The 24,175-nt window shown below is 38.0% G+C and overlaps 1 protein-coding gene across 1 annotated transcript in view; it reads right to left on the bottom strand.

Moving 5' to 3' along the window:
• Positions 1-24,175, bottom strand: part of ARHGEF12 (Rho guanine nucleotide exchange factor 12) — a 181,538-nt gene that overhangs the window by 25,352 nt on the left and 132,011 nt on the right. The window contains 5 exon segments of the mRNA XM_033102250.1: positions 156-270; positions 1,897-2,022; positions 4,903-4,988; positions 13,155-13,301; positions 16,108-16,262. Of these exon segments, the coding sequence (XP_032958141.1) occupies positions 156-270; positions 1,897-2,022; positions 4,903-4,988; positions 13,155-13,301; positions 16,108-16,262 (629 nt within the window).

Genomic DNA, 24,175 nt, shown 5'->3' on the forward strand with positions numbered 1-24,175 from the left:
AATATCTTGAAGAAGACTAGATTTAATCTTACTAGAAAATCTCACTATACTATTTGTAAGTCTCCAGGCATCAGATGCTGTGAGAGATTATTTAGCAGAACCTGGCTTTTGTTTTTTTGTTCCTAAGCTTTTTAACTTCAGTGAAAATGCTATACCTGTGTATTTGGCGATATTATCCAGGAGAAGAGGGTACTTAGTGAGCCTCTGCATCTGGGTGGGAATGATGTCCTTCAGCTGCAGACGACGACACAGTGGATTACTCTCCGCATCCTAAAATTAAAGTGAAGTAAACGAATTTGTGATTATTACTAGGATTATACCTAATACGTACCATGTAACTCATCATGTACGTCTCCACAACATCACAGGTCTGGTTATTAAATCAGGACTTAAACATGCCAAGACACAACACTGCCACACCAGACTTCTGCTTTCTCTTTTAACCACACAACGGGGAGGGGAGCCTTTATCATTAAACCAATGACCTTTTATCTGTTTAAGCAAGGACTGAGAACATCCATAAGCAACTCTAAGAATTCCTTTCTTGTGATAAAACAGATTTATTTTCACATATTCAGAAAATCCAGTTTACATTTCCTATAATTGGCATTCCTACCATAAGCAAGTCAGCTAATTTGCTGGCTGCCATTCCAAGCAGGCACAATGGATCACCAGTCTGAATATACCTGCTCATCTATAAAAGGGGACAGCAAGCTGTTCAGTAAAGTGCCAGAGTAAATATTTCAGGCTTTGCATGCCATATAGTCTGTGTCACGACTACTTATCTCTGCTGTTTTAGCACAAAAGCAACAATAGATAATACGTAAATGAATGAACATGGCTATGTATGATAGAGTTCTAAGATGGGCACCAAAATTCCCACTCTCTGGTGTACCCACCCTGTCTAATCCCCTCCCTTGAGTATGGACAGAACTTGGAATATGATGTGATATCACTCCAATGATAGGTTACTGTCAGTTGATTTTGAGTTAATCAGAAAGGAGAGTGTCCTAGGTGAGTCTGACTTAATCAGAGGAGTCTTTAAAAGAAAGCTGTCTGGGAGATACATTCTTACTGGCATGGAAGAAAGCAAACATCCAATTGTAAACATCTATAGGGGCCATGTGGCAAAGAGATATGGGCATTTTCTAGTAACCAAAAGCAGTTCATAGTCAACAATAGCAAGGAGACAAGAATCTCGGTTGTACATTTACAAGGAAATGAATTCTGCTACCAGTGACCTTAAAAGATGACCCCCCAAGTCTCAGATGAGAATTGCAGCTCCAGCTGACACCCTGATTTCAGTTTGGTGAAATCATGAAGAGAGGACCCAGCTAAACTATACCTGTACTTCTCAACCATAAAAACTGTGACATAGTGAACGTATGCACTATTTCAGTTGCTATGATTGTGGTAATTTACTATATAGCAGTAAGAAACTAATACAGTTCTCCAATAAAACTTTTATTTACAAAAACAGGCAAGAGGCTGGATAGGACCTGTGGATGTAGTTTACTGACCCTCGGTCTATACCTATATACCTCAACAGGTACGATTGCTGTTATTCTCTTCTCTGGGCTTGATATAAGCCTATTCTCATGTTTTTACAATATTATTTTAATAGTGTACATGGGCCATTTCCGAACAATAACTCCATGGCAATGTGGACTTCTATGTCAAGTGTTTTAATCATGATATATATTCTTGTTTTTACTATTCCAATATCATCTTTATACCTTCCAGTAATTAAGAAAGAATGTATGGCTTTAAAAAATAATAACATAGATATAATTCTTGTAAAAGATTTAGTCTTAGTCAAAATTCCCTCAGTTTATTCTATAATTGATCTTAAAAATGCATTTTTATTTTTCTTCTTACAGGACTCACTCAACTCACTTGCACAAAAGTCTGGAATCGAGAATCCTTTTTTTGACGAGATTTGATCATTTCCAGGGCAAAAGGTTGGTTACTGCAAAAGGTAGCAGCAGCATGTTTCAACTTCTCCTCTCCTGGTCCACTGAACTGTGCCAAGAATGCAAATAGAGAATGGGATATTGGGCTGATAATGAGGCCAGGCAAAATGAGATACAATCACAATCCTTTAAATATTCCAATGAGTATTCTCAAATGACATGAGGAATATCAATGTTTCTCCATTAATAACGTCTGACCCTGAAACATCCAGACCTTTGATTATATTCCAATGTTTTCTTGCTCGTAGCCTCCCACACTTCTTACCTTTTCAAGTCTATGCTACTTCTTTTTTTTTTTAATTTTTAATTCTATTGTGTGTTTTTTTTTTATAATTTATTTTTAATTTATTGGGGTGACAATTGTTAGTAAAATTACATAGATTTCAGGTGTGCAATTCTGTATCACATCATCCATAAATCACACTATGCTACTTCTAAATTAGATAGAAAGGGTGACACTTGGGGAATATGAGACATAAAACACTTCAAGACTGAGATTAAAATTTCATTTCTTAGTATCTAACACCTTCACAGAAATTACTCTCTTATTGCCCAAGGAAGAAAATCCTGGGATCTAGCTTGCTTTCTTACCATGAAACCCAGGACAGGTCAAACTTTTCTGAGTAACAATAAAATTACATCATCACTGCTTAGCCAGTGCAGAGGCTAGAGATCTGTGCCTTGAAACTCTTTTGGGGAAGATACATGAGCCTATGAACTTCTTTTGCTAAAACTTATACTTTTGACTAATATTTTTAATTTGTAAATTTAAATTTGTATATTCCATGACTTTAAAGTTTCTGCTAAAACACCTAACAAGTGCTTCACTCATAATAGGTACTCTTACAAGCATAAGTCAAATAAATTATTTTTTAACCATCTCTATATTTATAATAACTGTTCTCATGGTTTACAAAGAAACTTTTCATATAATCTCCCCTTTAAAGCCATTTTTCCAAAAGTTTGTACATGAAGGTATTTTGTGAAAAAAATCTTTTAGTAGTGCATTTGTAGATAAATTCGGAGTATTTTTTCAACTAGGACACATACAAAGCAACATTTTAATAGGTTGCTACAATGCTGTATTCTCAGTCTATTATAAACATGACATCAACATATTAAAAGGGACTGGCAGCATTTTGGAATGTTAGTCAGTCAAAAGTGCCATACAAATACTAGCAGCAGCTGGGTTTACAAAAGAAAATACTCCTAACCTCAAGCAGTTTTATAAGTAGCTTACGTATCCGTAAGGTAATCTTCAGGACCTACACCAGAAAAACATTCTCCAAAACTCTTAAAAAATAGAGTAAATCTAAAGGTCTATTTATGATTTTTGCTTTTACTACTGAGGGTGCCAAAAAAAGTATACACATTTTAAGAAAAGGAAAAACTGTATTAAAATTGTAATACTCAATATATACCGATAACAAAAGATGAATACAAGTCATATGTATACATTTTTTTGGCACCCTCTGCATTTCTGGCCAAAGCTTTGACCTAAAATTAACTTTTGTACTTAATAGTTACTAACTACATGGTTAGTCCATTCCAATTTTTGTAGGTACATCATAGTGGTTGAGAATACACTTCATTTTACATGTGGTAAAATAAATTTGTTTTTCCCCACTCTATTAACATGTTTCTCCACTTTGTCTTACCATGTAGTAGATTTACATAGTCCAATGGACTGTGTGATAAGAGAATCAATTGCATTTCTATACCTTATTAATGACAAACCTCACTTGAGACTTGGTTTAAACACTATTATGCAAATAAAATTGCTTAGGAATCAAGATTGATATTTTAAGTCCATATGACTTACAACTTTATAATCCACATTTGAAAATGGATGCTATACCACGTCATACTACAAATTTTCTGTTTCAAGTTCAGTAGTGTGCTGCCAAGCCAACAGAACTCAGTTATAACTTTCACTGCTATACGGAGATCAAGAAACAAAATGAATCACACTACCACCCAGTAAGGTGAATTTTTCAAGGAAGTTAAAGCTTCTTAACAATAATAATGCTAGAGTGCGCCTAGGGAGAAAATGCTTTGGATTGGAAAGCTCAATAAATGCAAGATGAGACTGGATTATGATTCCTTGATCCTATTCTACAAGGTAAGTGGCTAAGAAGAGATCTACTATTGGATTAGTAGATTCCACAGGGGCAATGGTCTCACCATCAGTGAAAGGAGCCTTAGCAATAGAACTTTCTTTAAAAGTTTGAATCAAACCCCCTTTCCCCTAGGAAGATTTTCTGTATGTTCTAGTTTAGGTCTTCCTGCTATATATTCCCGTAACAACCCGTTATTGTTAACACTCATAACACTTGAAATAACTAATGACAGTTTTCCCACTGATTATAAGCTTTACTAGGGCAGGAGCCATGTCTGTTTTGATTGCCACCGTATCCCAGCATCTACGACAGTGCTCAGCACATAAGTATATATTGTGGGGTATATACTGACAAAGAGACAGAAAGATAACAGAATTTAACAAACAGCTACTATAGTCTCTGAACTCTTTCCTTATAAATGTAAATAAGATTAAGTGATTTTTACTTTACTACTTTTGTGATGGTCGTTCTGGATCTATAATTGTCTAATGCTGTACAGTACAATTTTCATACTTGGACAAGAGAACATAGCTAAAATTCTATGTCAGTTAAATTATTTCTATCAAGATCGCTTTTATTGTATATTCTTTAAAACCTAAAGAACGAGTATCTTTAATCTGATGAAAAAAGAGCACTTAGTTTGAGCACTATCAGAAGACATTACCAAGATAATACATACTCTGGACTTTTCATTTTACATTTGCTTTGTAAAATGGATGAGTCTGCATATTTGTAAAGATTAATTACTTAATCTTGAATCTGATCAAGTAGCTATAAAAATATTAAAATAAAACAGCAAATTTCCTTACCCAGGTCAATAAATCTTCCCCAATTTGATCAATAACAGAGGTATCATTCCTTTTTCGAACAGCCTTCATTTGCTCATTCAACCCAACTACAGGGGAAAAATAAAACGGAGAAAAATAATTAAGCATATTCCCATTTCAGGCTGAGTTACTGGTAGTATCAAGAACTTAAATTTTCAAAAAAAGGACTTCCAGAGTAGTATAGCTGCTTTTAATCTTCTTAAATATAAATCTGGACACAATTCTTATACATTTGTGTCCTCTATCAGAAAAACAGGTGGCAAAGCATAAAACAATGTGAAAAATAGCACATTACATACTCAATAGACACATTAAATACACATTTCACTTCAAGACTCTGTCTATAACCATACTCATAAAGAACTTCAATTTAAATAGTGCAGGTGATTCAGTCTACCGTTCCTCTCAGAAAATGTATGGGCACAGGCAATAAATATAATCAAGCCTGAACTTGCCAATGCATGAGGGTGAAACCTAAAATCCCCAAAGAAGTAAAAGGCATCAATTTGGTGGGCAAGTATTGGTAGGTGGTGATGGCATCCTTGATGAAAGAAAGATTACAAATTAAAGGTCACGGAGAAACAGTAACTGATAAAGAGAAGAACCCATGCTGTTGTCTACAAAATCTGAGATAAGTACAGGTACAACCATGGAGCCAATAAGGCAAAATTTTAATATATTTACTCAAGCATTCCAAGCAAAACAACACAAAAAAAACCCAATAATTCCTGAAAATAACCCCATCATGGGATTATATACTGTATATTACTATTTTCAAAATACATTTAGATAGGAATGGCGGCAGCAGGGCGCACTTTCTGAGTTCTCCGGATCTTATTGCAAACGAGACCTATAACCCATCAAAGAACTTTACGCTCATCACACAGAATAGCGGGGAGATTCGTGGATTACTTGAAGCTAAGAAGTACTTGAAGGTGCGCTAATTGGGCGAGCAGGGGAAGGAAAAAGAGGAGCAGAGTGAAAACGCCCGGCCGGCAGCGGCGGGGGAGCCTCAGCTGGCTGGGGCGAAAACTGAAAACCTCGGTGGAACCTGCTGTGCCGGGCACGCACGGGATCCCGGGGGGGGGGGGGGGGGTGGGCTCTTTCCCTGCGTCCCACGGCTGATTTCTCCCGCCGGGAGGGCCCTAGCGCAGACAAAGAACATAGTCTCCATACCTGGGTCCCTCCCCCGCCCCGCTCTTCCAATCCTACCCCGCCCTTCCAGAGACTTAAACCGGCCCCTGAACTGAGGAGTGGTCTCAGATTACAGAGGAGCCGTAATGCTCAGGCTTTGGGAAGCCTGACGGGCAGCCCTGACCCAGGGAGACTGGGAAGTGTGTGTGATTTTGGCTGCGCTAGGAGAGAAGAGACGCCTCCACCCCCAGCCACCACCTTTTCTGGCCTGCGGGAAGAGGGCAACGCGCGGCTGGGCTGGGAGAGTGAAGACCCCTCCATCCCCAGCCCCCACCCTTCCTGGCTTGCCTAGGGCGGGGTGGGTGCAGCTGCAGAGACACACCCGAAGATCAGCAGTGAGGCAGACGCAGCTCTGGGCTTTCAGCAGATCAGAAATCTCCCGCCCGCACTCACACACACACACTGAAGAGGTGCCTTAAGACTCAAGAGTACTGGACACGGGGCCGGTGGTGCCACTCTCAGTGTGCATATGTGCAGGCAAGGGCAGAAACTGCACTGACATTGTAAAAACTATCATCCAGACCTCTCAGGCCCACGCATTTAAGTCTGCAGTCCCAAAGTCACTCTGGGCACCAGGTGACCGGCTCTGCCTGCGCAATAAGCAGGGGGCTCCTTGGTACAGCAGAGACAACCCGGACATTGCTTGGTGGGCTTAGGCCGAGACTGTCGCTGCTTTTTGTATTGCTTTGTTTTGTTTTGTTTTGCTTCGTCTTTATATCTTTGATATCTTTGCCTGTGTCGAGTGGGGGTTATCAGGTGGTTTTGCATGTGAATGTATTTGATATTTTTCTTTGTTGTTGTTGTTGCTGTTGTGCTTGGTGATTTGCTTTGTTCTGAAACTGCCCTGCCGGGGCCCAGCTTGTGAGGCACGGTCAGCAGATCAGAAATCTCCCGCCCGCACCCATACACACACTCTCTGAAGAAGTGCCCTACGACTCAGGAGTTCTGGACAAAGGGCTGGTGGTGCTTCTCTCAGTGTGCATACGTGTAGACAAGGGCAGAAACTGCACTGACTTTGTAAAAACTATCATCCAGACCCCTCAGGCCCACGCATTTAAGTCTGCAGTCCCAAAGTCTCTCTGGGCACCAGGTGACCGGCTCTGCCTGCGCAATAAGCAGGGGGCTCTTTGGTACAGCAGAGGACAACCCGGACATTGCTTGGTGGGCTCAGGCCGAGACGGTCGCTGCTTTTTGTTTTGCTTTGCTTTGTTTTGTTTTGCTTTGTCTTTATATCTTTGATATCTCTGCCTGTGTCCAGCGGGGGTTATCGGCTGTTGTTTTGCATGTGAATGTACTTGATTTTTTTCTTTGCTGTTGTCGTTGCTGTTGTGCTTGGTGATTTGCTTTGTTCTGAAACTGCCCTGCCGGGGCCCAGCTTGAGAGGCACGGGACTCAGCATATCCAGAAGCCAACTCCAGACCAAACCGGAGTGCTGCCGGGTTTGACCTGCAGGTCACACACCCAGAGGGGGTTCTCTGCAGGCACTGGAGAGGCCAAACCACATTAGGGTGGTCAACCCTCACGCAGCAGAGCGCCCTGCGGGGGGCAGAGCCAAGTCTCACAACGTGTCAGCCCAGGAGTTAACCCCACCTACTCACAAACAAAAAGCAATTAAAGATCTTCTTGAACGGGACAGTATACACAACACAAGAGTCACCTTTGGAGCACACGCAGAGGAGGACGACGTGGTGCGAGTCAAATATAAAGGACACATACTACATAAGATAACCTAGCAAGAACTAAGAACTCTAGGGGATTTACCTAATATATCAAAATAAACACAGTCAGCCAGAATGGGGAAACAAAGATACACGTCCCAAATAAAAGAACAGAAGAAGCCTCCACAACTGGAACCAAATGAAGCAGACGTAACCAACCTCTCAGAGACAGGGTTCAGAACACTGGTGATAAGAATGTTTAAGGAGCTTAGAGAAGACATAAAGAAGGATGTAGAAATCATAACGAACAACCAGTTAGAACTAAAGAACACAATTACCGAAATTAAGAACTCACTTGAAGGAATTACCAGCAGGTTAGATGAAGCAGAGGATCGAATCAGCGACTTAGAAGACAAGGTAGCAGAGATCACCCAAACGGAAAAACAGAAAGAAAAAATAAAAAACAATGAGGATGGCCTAAGAGACCTCTGGTACAACATCAAGCGCAACAACATGCGCATCATAGGAATACCAGAAGGTGAAGAGAGCAAGCAAGGGATTGAGAACATATTTGAAGTAATAATGTCTGAAAACTTCCCCAACCTGATGAAGGAAACCAACATACAAATCCAGGAAGTGCAGAGAGTTCCAACCAGGATTAACCCAAACAGGTCCACACCAAGACACATTATAGTTAAAATGGCAAAGCTTAAAGACAAAGAGAGAATCCTAAAAGCAGCAAGAGAAAGACGGAGGGTTACATACAAGGGAACTCCCATAAGACTATCAAATGACTTTTCTACAGAAACATTGAAGGCCAGGAGGGAGTGGCAGGAGATACTCAAAGTGATGGAAAACAAAGGCCTACAACCTAGATTGCTTTATCCAGCAAGGCTATCACTTAAAGTTGATGGAGAGATAAAGAGCTTTCCAGAAAAAAATAAGCTAAAGGAATTTATTACCACCAAGCAAGCATTGCAAGAAATACTAAAAGGACTTCTGTAAATAGAAGAAAGATCAAAACAACCTAACTACAAATTTAAAAATGGCAATAACTATGTACCTATCAATAATCACTTTAAATGTAAATGGATTAAATGCTCCAATCAAGAGACATAGGGTGGCTGACTGGATAAGAAAGGAAGTCCCTTGTATATGCTGTATACAAGAGACTCACCTCAGAACAAAAGACACACACAGGCTGAAAGTGAAGGGTTGGAGTAAGATATTTCATGCAAATGGAAACGAGAAAAAAGCTGGAGTTGCAATACTTATATCTGACAAAATAGACTTTAAAATGAAGAACATACTAAAAGATAAAGATGGGCACTATATAATAATAAAGGGATCGATCCGACAAGAGGACATAACCCTAGTAAACATCTATGCACCCAACATAGGAGCACCTAAATATACGAAACAGGTACTGACTGACATAAAGGCAGAGATCAACAGTAACACTATTATAGTAGGGGACTTCAACACACCTCTGACAACAAGGGACAGGTCTTCCAGACAGAAAATCAATATGGAAACAACAGCCTTAAATGATACATTGGACCACTTGGATTTAATCGATATTTTCAGAACATTTCACCCCAATGCTGCAAAATACACGTTTTTCTCAAGCGCACATGGAACATTTTCCAAGATAGATCATATGTTAGGCCACGAAACAAGTCTTGATAAATTTAAGAAAATTGAAATCATACCAATTGTCTTCTCTGATCACAATGCTATGAAATTAGAAATGAACTACAGGAAAAAAACTGGAAGACACACCAATTCATGGAGGCTGAATAACTTATTACTAAATAATGAATGGGTCAAGCAGGAGATCAAGGAAGAAATCAAAAGATATCTCGAGACAAACGAAAATGAAAACACGACGACCCAAAATCTATGGGATGCCGCGAAAGCAGTCCTAAGAGGGAAATTCATAGCTTTGCAGGCCTACCTAAAGAAACAAGAAACATCACTAATCAACAGTTTATCTTCACATTTAAGGGATTTGGAAAAAGAACAGCAAAATAAGCCCAAAGGGAACACAAGGAAGGAGATAATAAAGATCAGAGCAGAAATAAATGAAATAGAAACCAGAAAAACAATACAAAAGATCAATGAATACATGAGCTGGTTTTTCGAGAAGATGAACAAAATCGACAAACCTTTAGCCAGAATCATCAGAAAAAAGAGAGAGGACCCAAATTTATAAAATCAGAAATGAAAGAGGAGAAGTGACAACAGACACCACAGAAATACAAAAAATTTTAAGAAATTAGTAAGAGCAACTATATGCCAATAAATTAGACAACAGGGAAGAAACGGACAATGTTCTAGAAGCATACAACTATCCAAGGCTAACGCAAGAAGAAGCAGAAAACCTGAATAGACTAATTACCACCAGGGAAACTGAACCAGTGATCAAAAAGCTCCCAACAAACAGAAGCCCTGGACCAGATGGGTTTACAGGTGAATTTTACAAAACATTCAAAAAAGAATTATCACCTATTCTCCTCAAGCTATTCCAAAAAATCCAGAAGGAGGAAAGGCTCCCAAACACCTTTTACGAGGCCACTATCACCCTGATCCCAAAATCAGACAAAGAGATTACAAAAAAAGTAAACTAAAGCCCGATATCCCTAACGAACATAGATGCAAAAATCCTTAACAAAATATTAGCGAACAGAATTCAGCAATACATTAAAAAGATCATACACCATGATCAAGTGGGATTGCATTCCTGGTATGCAAGGGTGGTTCAACATCCGAAAATCAATTAATGCGATACACCACATTAACAAAATGAAAAATAAAAATCATATGGTCATATCAATAGATGCAGAAAAAGAATTTGACAAAATCCAGCAGCCATTTATGATAAAAACTCTTAAGAAAGTGGGAATAAGGGACCATATCTCAACATAATAAAGGCCATATATGATAAACGCACAGGTAACGTCATATTCAATGGGGAAAAGCTAAAACCATTCCCCTTAAGATTCGGAACAAGGCAAAGTTGCCCACCTTCTCCACTTCTATTCAACATAGTTCTGGAAGTTCTAGCCAAGGCAATCAGACAAGAAAAAGAAATAAAAGGCATCCAAATCGGTAAGGAGGAAGGAAAATTGTCAGTAAACGTAGAAGACATGATACTATATATAGAGAACCTAAAGACTCCACTAAAAAACTATTAGAACTGATACATGAATTTAGTAAATTAGCAGGATACAAAATTAATATTCAGAAATCAGTTGCATTTATATATACCAATAATAAAATATCAGAAGGAGAAATTAAGAAAACAGTCCCAATTTCAATTGCTTCAAAGACTATAAAATACCTGGGAATAAATTTAACCAAAGAAGTGAACGACCTGTACTCAGAAAAGTATAAGAAACTGAAGAGAGAAATTAAAGAAGATACAAATAGATGGAAACACATACCATGCTCACAGATAGGAAGAATTAACATCGTTAAAATGTCCATACTGCCTAAGGCAATATACAGATTCAACGGAATTCCTATCAAACTACCAAGGACATTTTTCACAGAAATAGAACATATAATCCTAAGATTTCTATGGAACCATAAAAGACCCCAGATAGTCTTGGCAATCTTGAGAAATAAGAATAAAGTGTGATGTATCATGATACCTGACATCAAATTACACTACAAGGCTACAGTAATCAAAACAATATGGTACTGGCATAAAAATAGACACACAGATCAATGGAACAGAATAGAGAGCCCAGAAATAAACCCAAGCCTGTGTGGTCATTTAATCTACGACAATGGAAGCAAGAATTTACGGTGGGGTAAAGACAATCTATTCAATAAGTGGTGTTGGGAAACCTGGACAGACACATGCTAAAAAATGAAGCTGGAACACCCAGTATGTTTTTACTGATATATCCCCTTGAGTAGGGGAAGTAAGAGAAAAAATAAACATACGGGATTATGTCACACTAAAAAGTTTTTCACAGCAAAGGAAATCATCAAAAAAACACAAAGGGATCCTATTGAATAGGAGAAGACATTTGTCAATGATATATCTGATAAGGGGTTAAAATCCAAAATTTATAAAAAAACATCACTCAGCTCAACTCCAAAAAAACAAACAACCCAATTAAAAAATGGGCAGAGGACATGAAGAGACATTTTTCTAAAGAGGACATATAGATGGCAAACAGACATATGAAAAAATGCTCAACCTCCCTAACCAGTAGAGAAATGCAAATAAAAACCAAAATAAAATACCACCTCACCCCTGTCAAATGGCTATCATCAATAAATCAACAAACAACAAGTTTTGGCGAGGATGTGGAGAAAAGGGAACCCTTGTGCACTGTTGGTGGGACTGCAGATTGGTGCAGCCAGTATGGAAATCAGTATGGAGGTATCTCAAAACACTGAAATGGAACTACTCTATAACCCAGCAAATCCACTGCTAGGTATCTATCCAGAGAAATTCAAAACTCTAATTCGAGAAAATTTATGCACTCCTATGTTTACTGCAGCACTATACACAATAGCCAAGACATGGAAACAACCAAAATGCCCATCGGTAGACGACTGGATTAAGAAATTGTGGGACATTTATACAATGGAGTATTACGCAGCCCTAAAGAAGAATGAAATCTTACCATTTGCAACAATATGGATGGACCTTTGTGCTAAGTGAAATAAGTCAGACAGAGAAAGACAGAGAAAGACAAAGTCTTTCTCTCATAAGTGAGACCATATGATCTCACTTATCTGTGGAATCTAAAGAAAAGAATAAACGAACGAACTAATCAGAAACAGTCTCAGAGATATACAGGAAAAACTTAGGGTTGCTAGATGGGAGCAGGGGGTGAGGATGAAGAAGGTGAGGGGATTAGAAAGCACAGTAGGAAACCACAAGATTGCCATGGGGATACGAAAGTCAGTTTGGGAAATGTAATCAATAATGTTGTAAAAATTTTGTAGGGTGTCAGATGGACACTTGTCTTATTAGGGAGACCACTTCAGGGATGGTGTAGATGCCTGACCACTGCAGTGTACACCTAAAGCTGAATAATAATGAATGTCAACTATAATTTTAGTCACAAGAAGTGGAGTACAACATTAGGAACAGAGACAGTGGAAATGTAACAGCTTTATGCGATGTCAGAGGGTTAGTAGATGGGAGCAAAGGGTTACCACTTTGTAAGGGGTAGAAATGATAAATGTCTAACTATTACATTGTTTTGTACACCTGAAACTAATAAAAAGAAAAAGAAAAAAAATTTCAGGAATGCTAACATTTACAAGATTTGACTGTTACAGTGCCTTAACATACTTATAATTTTTTATCTACTGTAAATGTTAGGGAGAAAGATCAGAGTCAATTTCTCTTACTGTGAAGTTGAAGGATATCTTCCAAGTTTGAAAAAATTTTCCGTAGTTCTGAAGGTGACAGAATTCCTTCTCTGGACACTCGTTGATAGAACACTTGATCAAGAACCTTCAGTGTTCGAACGTGAGCTCTTTCAGTGTAAAACAATTCTAAGGAGAAGAAGAGGAAATATAAAATGTTGCCTAAGTTTTCTATTACTTACTTAGAATAATTCCATTGGACAAAACATAGGCTTTAGTTGGAATTATAACAAAAAAATTAAGTAATTGTTTATAGTTTAGAAAGGATGTAGTATCTCTGAAGTCATTTTGTTGATTCCATAGAAACCACTGGCTCTAAGAGTTTAATACCAGCAAATGAAAAACATCATTCAAAACTCTTTTGTACTTAAAAGTTAACAGTATACTCCAAAAATCATCTATCTTTTTACAATAGTACCCACCAATCACAACTACAACATTAGAAAACTGTAAACCCAAACATCATATAGCCTTTAAATTGAGACTTCATCAGAAATAAAAGTACTTTGGGTTATCTAATTTGCCTATAAACCCTCACTTCTGAAGTAAGAAGGATATTTATTCAAATCACATCTTAAAGATAGCAGAGGATAAAGCATCCATGTCACATATCTGTCACATACATGCTTGGATAAAATAAAGAACACTACACCAGGATAAAGGAAGATCAGGATCCTATCACTTATCAGCTGCATGATCTTGACTAATTGTAATTACCCTTAGACTTTGCATTCTCATTTACAGTATTTTGCCGTGTATGATGTGTACTTTTTTGCCCAAATTTGTGAGGGAAAAATAAGGATGCACATTATACAAGGCCCGATAATTAAGTTTGAGAACTCATCCTAGAAAAAGTGCTGTATACTTCATTGCTGAATATCACTACAGTTACCTTTGAAGTGCTCCCCTTGGGAAGCTATGCACTGACGCCAGCGCCTAGTCCACCCTTCAAAGCAATTCTGGAACTCTTTTTCTGGAATGGCTATCAGAGCTGTCATCGTATTACCCTCGATGTCTTGAATGTCATCAAAATGTCTTCCTTTCAATATTTCCTTTATCTTCAAGCAAAGAAAGAAGTCACTGGGCCCAGATCAGGTGAGTAGGGAGGTTGTTCCAATACAGTTACTTGTTTATTGGCTAAAACTCCCTCACAGACAGTGCAGGAAGAGCTGGTGCATTGTCGTGATGCAAGAGCCATGTGGATTGGCGAAAAGTTCAGGTTGTTTTCGTCTTTTTCATGCAGCCTTTTCACCACTTCCAGATAGTAAACTTGGTTAACTGTTTGCCCAGTTGGTAGAAATTCATAATGAATAATCTCTATGATATCAAAAAAGGTTGTTAGCAACATCGTTTCTACTCTTGATTTGGACTGACGGAACTTCTTTGGTCGTGGAGAACTGGCTGACTTCCATTGTGCACTTTGATGCTTTGTTTCACGGTCGTAGAGGTACACCCATGTTTCATCACCAGTGATAACATGGCTCAAAACATTGTCTTGCCTCTCCAAAAGGTCTTGGCAAAATTCGACTCGCCTTTGCTTTTGTTCATCAGTGAACTCCTTCGGGACCATTTTTGGACACACCTTTCTCATGCCAAGATTTTCAGTTAAGATTTTCCTAACTGTATCTCTATCGATGTTTACTTGGTCTGCTATGCTTCTCACAGTCAGCTGAAGATTTTGATGCACAATTCGATGAACTTTTACAATGTTTTCATTAGTACTGCTTGTTACTCACCGCCCTGACCTCTCTTCATCAGTGACGTGTTCTCTCCCCTCAGAAAAACGTTTAATCTATTTTTACATTGTCTTTTCTTCATGGCATTTTACCCACAAACTTGGACTAACATGTCCCTGATTTCACTTCCACTCTTGCCAAGTTTAACAAGAAATTAAATGTTCATGTTTGTTCGTTGCTCTAATTCAAGCTCAGACATTCTTGCAATGGCACACAAAAACATGTGACAACAATAATGAATGCCACTCAGCAAGACACCGCCACACATTGACAGGAACATAGCTGTGAGACACTGATATACCAAGGTTATGAAACCTTCCCGAGCTGTTTGTACAGGATTGCCAATGTAAGTGCATGGTGGCAATTTCACGAACTTCATTGTCACACCTTGTACATGGGTAGTACTAATTCTGTACCTACATAAGTGTTTTTAATTGTTTTATTTATGCTTATGAGTTAAAAGTGTAACTCTAGAAATCAATAATAATATCCGTACGCAAAATAATACCCTGCAATACAATAATCGGTTTTGTTGAACTCATGACGAACTTGCAATGACCAAGAGTTCTTGGCCTTGTATGATGCATAAATATCATAAATATATTACTGGTACATAAAATTTCTTGTACCTTGTATCTGTTCTTGTGTTTTGAAATTGTTACATAAAATTTCTTGTACCATAATGTTTAAATATAAATGCTAAAATTCATTTATAATACAAAAAACAGGTACCTAAGTGTAAACAGATAAAAATTTGATAAAAAATTAAAACAAACGATTTTTTCCCCAAGAAGTTTGGGCCAAAACTGTGGGTGCGCATTATACATGGGAGTGCATTATACACGGCAAAATAGTGTATAATCTATACATAAAATTAACTTAGCTTGAAAATAAAATGATTGGGCCATTGTTGTCTTAATGACTTTTCAAGTTTAAGACCTATAATGCTATGAATTTTAAATATCTAAAAGGCTAAACACCATTTCCTTTGAAATTATCAATAAGAATCACACAGTCATTAGCATCTTTTGAATTGTAAAGTTCAAGGATCCTCTATCTAGTTTAATTTCCTCCACATTTAAAACAAAAGGTAAGCAGAAACTTTGAAGGAAACATCAAGGAGCGGGGTTTTCTGGGTTTTCCTTTGCTTTAATAAAACTCAATGTATGTAAACAACAAAAAAAATGAATTAAACTCACCATTAATTACTTCCTGTCTTTTTATCTCACAAGGCTTTAGTCCCAGTAACACTTCTCTACTAACCAACTGTTGCCAGTTGGGTGGATCTGTCTCTAAGTCATTTTCAAACTGTTCATCCTCACTTTGACTTTCTCCAAAAGCTATGCTGTCAAACCTATTGAAAAAGAAATGATATTTGAGGACATCAGGTGGACAATAGTACAAGCCCATACATTACAGTGAATGAGTCAAATTTCTGAATTATTGCTTAAACAGTCTAAAACATCATCCTTCTTACAAAATACATGTGTTATATACACCTCTATAAATACCTTTTAAATGATTTCTGCTTATTAAAAACTCTCTTTTATACTATCCAACAGATTTGTGTACGGTTTCTTTTCTTTTTTTTAAAATTTTAGTTGACATACAATAGTATATGAGTTTCAGGTGTAGAACTTAGTGATTAGACTTTTATGACTTACGAATGATCATCTAGTAAGTTTAGCACCTATACAACCATACATATGTAGTTATAATATTATGGACTATATTCCCTTACCCTGTAGTTCATATTTTCGTGACAATTTTTATAACTGCCAATTTGTATTTTGTAATCCTTTCACCGTTTTCACCCATCAAAACAACACCCGCCCCCCATCTAGCAACCATCAATTTGTTCTCCGTATCTATTAGTTTGTTTCTCTTTTGTTTATTTATTTTGTTTTTCAGATTCCATATGTAAGTGAAATCATATGGTATATGTCTTTCTCTGAATGATTTAGCATAATATCATGTTTTCGCGAGTGGCAAGATTTCATTCTTTTTATGGCTAATATTTCATTGTATACATGTTCTAGATCTTTATCAATTCAAATATCAATGGATGCTTAGGTTGCTCCCATATCTTGGCTTGTAAATAATACTGCAATGAACATAGGAGTGCACATCTCTTTTCCAATTAGTGTTTTGGATTTTTTCAGATAAATACCCCAAAATGGGATTGCTGGGTCACATGATAGTTCTATTTTTAATGTTTTGAGGAGCCTCCATAGTGTTTTCCAAAGTGGCTGCAGTAATTTACAATCCCACCAAAAGTGCACAAAGGTTCCCTTTTTTCCACATCCTCATCAAATTTGTTTTATTGATGATAGCCATTGTCACAGGTGTGAGGTTGATAACTCATTGTGGTTTTAATTTGCATTCACCTGTTGATTAGTGAAGTTGAGCATCTCTACATATGTCTATTGCCTATCTGTATGTCCTCTTTGGAGAAATGTTTATTCAGGTCCTCTGCCCATTTTTAATCAAATTGCTTTTTGGTGTGAAGTTGTATGATTTCCTTATAAATTTTGGATATTAACCCCTTATCAGATGTATCATTGGTAAATATCTTCTCCCATCCAGTAGGTTGTCTTTTCATTTTGTTGATGGTTTCCTTTGCTGTGCAAAAATATTTTAGTTTCATGCAGTCCCATTTGTTTCTTTTTTCTTTTGGGTTTCTGCTATATAGTATGTTGTCATCTGTAAATATTGACAGTTTTACTTCTTCCTTTCCAATTGGGATGCCTTCCATTTCTTTTTGTTGTCTGACTGGTGGCTACAACTTCCAATATTATCTTGAATGAAAGTGGTGAAACTGGACATCCTTGTATTGTTCTAGACCTTAAAGAAAAAATGTTCAGCTTTTCACCACTGTTAGCTGTGGGTCTGTCATATATGGCCTTTATTATGTTGAGGTATGTTCCCCATATCTGCACTTTGCTGAGAGTTTTTATCATAAATGAATGCTAGATTTTGTCAAACATTTTTTCTGCATCTCTTGATATGATTATGAGTTTTATCCTTCATTGTGCATATGTGGTATTTTGGTATATCATGTTAATTGATGTGTGGGTAATGAACCAACTTTGTATGCCAGTAATGAATCCCACTTGATTATGGTGTATGATCTTTTTAATGTACTGCTGAATTCGGTTGGCTAATATTTTGTTGAGGAGTTTTACATCTATGTCCATCAGGGATACTGGCTTATAATTTTCTTTTGTTGTAATGTCTTTGTCTGGTTTCGGTATCAGGATAATGCTCGCCTCATAAAATGAGTTGCAGAGCCCTCCCTCCTTGAATTTTTTTTGAATAGTTTGAGAAAAACAAGTATTTATTCTTTGTTGAATGTTTGGTAAAATTTGCCTGTGAAGCTATCTGGTCCAGGGCTTTTCTTTGTTGGGAGTTTTTTGAATACTGATTTCATTTTATTTCTAGTCATCAGTCTGTTCAGATTTTCTGTTTCGTCCTGTTTCTATGAATTCATCCATTTCTTCCAGGTTGTCCAATTTGTGGCATATAACTGTAGTTTTTCTTCACAATCATTTGTATTTCTGTAGTGTCAGTTGTCACTTCTCTTTCATTTTTGATTTTATTTATTTGGGCTCCTGCTCTCTTTTTCTTGATGAGTCTGGCTAAAGGTTTATCAACTTTATCTTTTCAAACAAACAGCTCATGGTTTCATTGATCTTTTTTATTTTCTTTTGGACTCTATTTATTTCCACTCTGATCGATCTTCCTTCCTTCCTTATTCTCTGGGCTTTGTTGGCTATTCTTTTTCTAGTTCTTTTAGGTGTACAATTGTTGGAGATTTTCTTGTTTCTTGAGGTAGGCCTATATTGCTATGAAAGAATATATCCACCTTTAGGACTGCTGTTGCTGTGTTCCACAGATTTGGGGTGATTGTGTTTTTATCATCATTGTTAGGTCAGCTACAGGCATGGTCAAAGCGTTCAGGAGCCAAGTCATACCCCTCTGCCAAGTCAGACCCGTCCCCAGGAGCCAAGTCATACCCCTCTGCCAAGTCAGACCCGTCCCCAGGAGCCAAGTCATACCCCTCTGCCAAGTCAGACCCCTCCCCGCATGACAGAGACTCAGGCCCCTGGCGTTTCCCAGAAAAGGCAGCAGACTGCTGATGTGATAAGCAACTCCGGACACAGCCGCTCGCACCCGATCTGCGCTAGGGGGGGCCTGCTCATCTGCCACCTCACTCAGCTAACCCCCACCCCAAAAATCGCATATATGCCTCCCTCCCTCTACCCTGGGTGCGACTTCACTGGCCCCCGTCTGCGGGACCTGTGAACCTTGCCCGGGAGCGCAGAATAAAGCACTCACTTTTCTCAACCCGCCTGACTCTCATAGCTTCAATATTGCCACAAGCCTTACAATCATTTGTCTCAAGGTATCTCTTGATTTCCTCCTTGATATCATTGTTAATACATTAATTGTTTAATAGAATGTTATTTAGACTCCACATGATTGTGTTTTTCAGTTTTCTTCTTGTAAATTGATTTCATATCTTGTGATCAGAGGTGACTGATACTCTTTCCTTCTTAAAGTTACTGAGATTTGTTTTGTGGTAGAACATGTAGTCTATTCTGGAAAATGTTCCATGTGCACTTGAAAGGAATGTATATTCTGCTGCTTTGTGTTGTAATGTCCTAAAAACATCAATTAAATACACCTGGTCTAATGTGTCATTTAAAGCCACTGTTTTCTTGTTGCCTGGATGATCTATCCATTGAAGTCAATGGGTTTTTGTTTTTTTTTTAGGGAGCATTTTTCCTTTTGTGCTTTTTTTTCTAACGATTTTTTTTTAATTGGGGTGACAATTGTTAGTAAAATTACATAGATTTCAGGTGCACAATTCTGTATTACATCATCTATAAACCCATTGTGTGTTCACCACCCAGAGTCAGTTCTCCTTCCATCACCATATATTTGATCCCCTTTACCCTCACCTCCCACCCCCCTCAATGGGGTTTTAAGGTCCCCTACTATTATGTCTTCCTATTAATCTCTCCCTTTATGTCCATCAATATTTGTTTTATATATTTAGACGCTCTTACATTAGGTGTATAGATGTTTATAAGAGTTATCCCTTCTTGTTTGATTGATCCCTTTATCATTATGAAATGTTGCCTTTGTCTCTGTCACAACCTTGTTTTACATTCTATTTTCTCAGATATATATATATATATATATATATATATATATATATATATATATATCCAAAAAATGTATACACATTTGAAGAAAGAAAAAAAACTATTAAAATTATAATACTCAATATATGCTAATAACAAAAGATGAATACAAGTCACATTTGACTTCTGCAATTACAAGAGGTACTCAAATGGTTACCATCAACATTCAGACACTTCTGATTATGGCAAGCAACACTGACCAAAGTATCCACTTGTATACATTTTTTTGACACTCTCAGATAGTGTGTGTATGTTGGTAGGACAATTAAGTTTGTGAACTTTCCACCGTGTCCTTACATGTTATATGTATATATATCTCTATATGTGTGTGTGTGTATATATATATATATATGTATATATATATATACGCGTATATACACACGTGTATGTATATATTTTTGTTTCCACTTGCAAGAAATGCTTTGCATCATCCCTTTACTTTCATTCTGTGTGTCATTAGATCTGAAGTGGGTCTCTTGTAAGCAGTATATGCACAAGTTTTTATTTTCTAATCCATTAATCTACCCTATATGTTCTGACTGGAACATTTATGCCAGTTACACTTAAAGTAATTATTGATAAGTATGCAGTTATTTCAACTTTAGTACTTCCTGATTGTTTTTGTAGTTCTTCTCTGTTCCTTTCTTATTCTCTTGCTCTCTTTTCTTATATGTTGATGGCTCTCTACAGTGTTAGGTTTGGATTCCTTTCTCTTTCTTTCTTGTATATCTCTTATAGATTTTTGGTTTGTGGTTACCATGTTCTTCATATATACCAAGCTATGGCTGATGGTTGCTCAAATTCAAACACATTCTAAAATCACTACAATTTTTACTCACACCCTCCACATTTATATTTTTGTCATTATTTTTCACTTCTTTTGTGTGTTTGTGTGTAACCCTTAATTAACTGTTGTAATTACACATGATCTTCCTACTTTTGCCTTTTAACCTTTGTATTAGTAATCCAGTTGGTTGATTCATTGCTTTTACAAAGTGTTTGCCTTTGTCAGTGAGAATTTTTTCTTTCCAATATTTTCACAGTCCTATTTTCTATCTTTCCTTATCTAATTAAAGAACTCCCCTTAACATTTCTTGTAATGCTGGTTTAGTAGTCATGAAGTCTTTTAGCTTATTCTTGTCTGGGAAACTATCTCTTCTTTGATTCTAAATGATAAGCTTGCTGAGTAATCTTGGTTGTGGGTTTTTGGATTTTATCACTTTGAATATTTCATGCCAATCCCTTCTAGCCTGCAAAGTTTCTGTTGAGAAATCAGCTGACAGTCTTATGGGAGCTCCCTTGAAAGTAATTAACTGCTTTTGTCTTGCTGCTTTTAAGATTCACTCTTTGTCTTTAACATTTGGAATTTTAATTATGATACGTGTTGGTGTGGGCCTCTTTTGGGTTCATCTTGTTTGGGACTCTGCACTTCCTGGGCTTATACGTCTATTTCCTTTGCCAGATTCAGGAAGTTTTCAGTCATTATTTCTTCAAATAGGTTTTCAATCCTTGCTCTCTCTCTTATCCTTCTGGTACGCCTGCCTGTGATGCAAATGTTGGTACACTTGTTGTCCCAGAGGTTCCTTAAACTATCCTCATTATTTTTCATTTTTATTTTTCCTGTTCTAATTGGGTGTTTTCTGCAACCTTCTCTTCCAGAATGCTGATTCGATCCTCTGCATCACCTAATCTGCTGTTGATTTCCTCTTGTGTTTTCTTCATTTTAGTTATTGTATTCTTTGGTTTCAACTGGTTCTTTTTATGTTTTCCATCTCCTTATTCACCTTTTCTATCTCCTTATTCACATTTTCTATCTCTTTGCTGAAATTCTCACTGGGTTCAGCTATTCTTCCCCTATGTTTATTGAGCATCCTTTTTAAACAAGTATTTTGAACTCTTTATCTGGTAGATTGCTTGTCTCCATTTTTTTAGTTTGTTTTCTGGAGTTTTGTCCTTTTGTTTCATTTGGGACATGTTTCTACATTTTGGATGACTCACTGTGCTTATTCCTATGTATTAAGTAGATCTGCTACATCTCCCATTCTTGGCAGAGTAGCCTTACGTAGTAGGTATTCTATGAAGTCTAGCTGTGCAGTCTCCCATGGTACTGGAGCTGGGTGCTCCAGGGGTGTCCCTTGTGTTGTCCCTCTTGTAGTTGAGCCTCGATTGTTGTTGACGTGTCGTGGGTGGGACTGACCCTCAGGCTAACTGGCTGTGCGGGATGACTGAGAATATAGAGGATGAAGTGTTTTGTAGTGGCTGATTCCACAGAGCAGGAGTCACTTTAGCAGGGCTCAGTCACTTTAGCAGCAGAGTCCAACCTTTGGCTGTAGTGTTTGTGGAGCTGCTTGGGTGGTGGTCTAAATCCAGTCAATGTATGTGCTGCTTCTGGAGCCTCTAGGGAGGGGCTCTTGTGCAGGTAAAAGGTAATCCACTCTTAATGCCCAGTTTTTGCTGGCTGGTGAAAGCTACAAAGTGATCTGTGGTTGGTTGCCATGTGTACTGGAATTAAAGGCACTTAGAAGAGGCTATGCTGCAATGCGAGGCCAGCTGCCAATAGTGCCAGGCTTAAGACCCTCTGCTGGGCACCATAATGTGAGCTGAGGTCAGCTGCCACTTGTGTCAGGCTTGTAGCCATTTAGCTGAAGCAAATTTCCAAGCCAATGCTGGACCCAGCTTATGCCAGACTTTGGGCTACCCAAAGGAAGTTACAGTGAAAGTTGAGACTGACAGTTGTTTGTGCCGGACTTGGGGCCACATAGCAAGACATGCAGGGAATGCCGTGGCCAGCCTCTGCTTGTTTAGGGTTTGGTGGAACTTCATAGATTTTAGGAAAATCTGTAGCATGATCCGAGGCAGGCTATTTGATCGAAGAGCCACTGGCAGTGGCTCAGGCTAGCCATGGGAGTTTGGTGGAGGGGGGCTCAGTGAATCACCAGGGCAGGGAGAACAGTGTTAGCTAGGTTAATGAAGACCACAAATTTGGAGCCAACCTGAACCTGCTAGCTGGATGGAGACAGGGGTCACCAAACGAACAGTGGTGTTTGGCAGCATTTTTGTACCCAGAGAGCAGGGCTCTGACCCCTTTCCCTCCAGCTCTAGCCCCAAAGCTGGTTAATTTGGTTCTTCCCCATGAACTTGGCACTTTTCCACTGGCTACTCCTATGCTGAAGCCTGGACTATGTGAATTCCTGAGAGTCCGTACATGGGCCTCTCATGAAGAATCGCTGGGACTCCAGCAGCCTTCCACCTCACCAAGCTCAGGTGACCTGGGAGACTACACCACTGGACCCCACAGGACACTTACTATATAAAAAAACATTCTACTAAGGAGGCATAGCAGCCCTACCTAATACATAGAAAAAAACACAGGGAGGTAGTCAAAATGGGGAGATAAAGAAACATTTCCCAGATAAAAGAACAGAACAAAGCTCAAGAAAAAGAACAAAAGGGAGACAAACAATCAACCAGATGCAGAGATCTAAACACTAGTTATAAGGGGAAAACTTCAACAAAGAGCTAGGAAACACAAAAATGGGGATAGAAAATATTTTTAAAAACTCAGTCAGAAATATAGAATATAAAAACTGAAATGAAGAATACATTAGAGGGAATCAACAGTAGATGTGATGAAAGAGAATATCAAATCAATGATTTAGAAGACAAGGGAGCAGAAAACACCCAATCAGACAGCTAAAAGAAAAAAGAATAGAAAATAATGAGGATAGTTTAAGGGATCTCTGGGACAACAAGTGTATTAACATTTGCATCATAGGGGTACTAGAAGGAGGAGAGAGAGAACAAGGAATTGAAAACCTATTTGAAAAAATAATGACTGAAAACTTCCCGAACCTGGCAAAGGAAATAGACACACAAGCTCAGGAAGTACAGATAGTCCCAAACAAGATGAACCGAAAGAGGCCCAGACCAAGATGGATCATAATTAAAATGTCAAAGGTTAAAGACAAAGAGTGAATCTTAAAAGCAGCAAGACAAAAGCAGTTAGTTACTTTCAAGGGAACTCCCATAAGACTGTCAGCTTATTTCTCAACAGAAA

This window comes from Rhinolophus ferrumequinum, unplaced genomic scaffold (genome assembly GCF_004115265.2).
Source record: "Rhinolophus ferrumequinum isolate MPI-CBG mRhiFer1 unplaced genomic scaffold, mRhiFer1_v1.p scaffold_58_arrow_ctg1_1, whole genome shotgun sequence".
In the NCBI taxonomy this organism is placed as follows: domain Eukaryota; kingdom Metazoa; phylum Chordata; class Mammalia; order Chiroptera; family Rhinolophidae; genus Rhinolophus; species Rhinolophus ferrumequinum.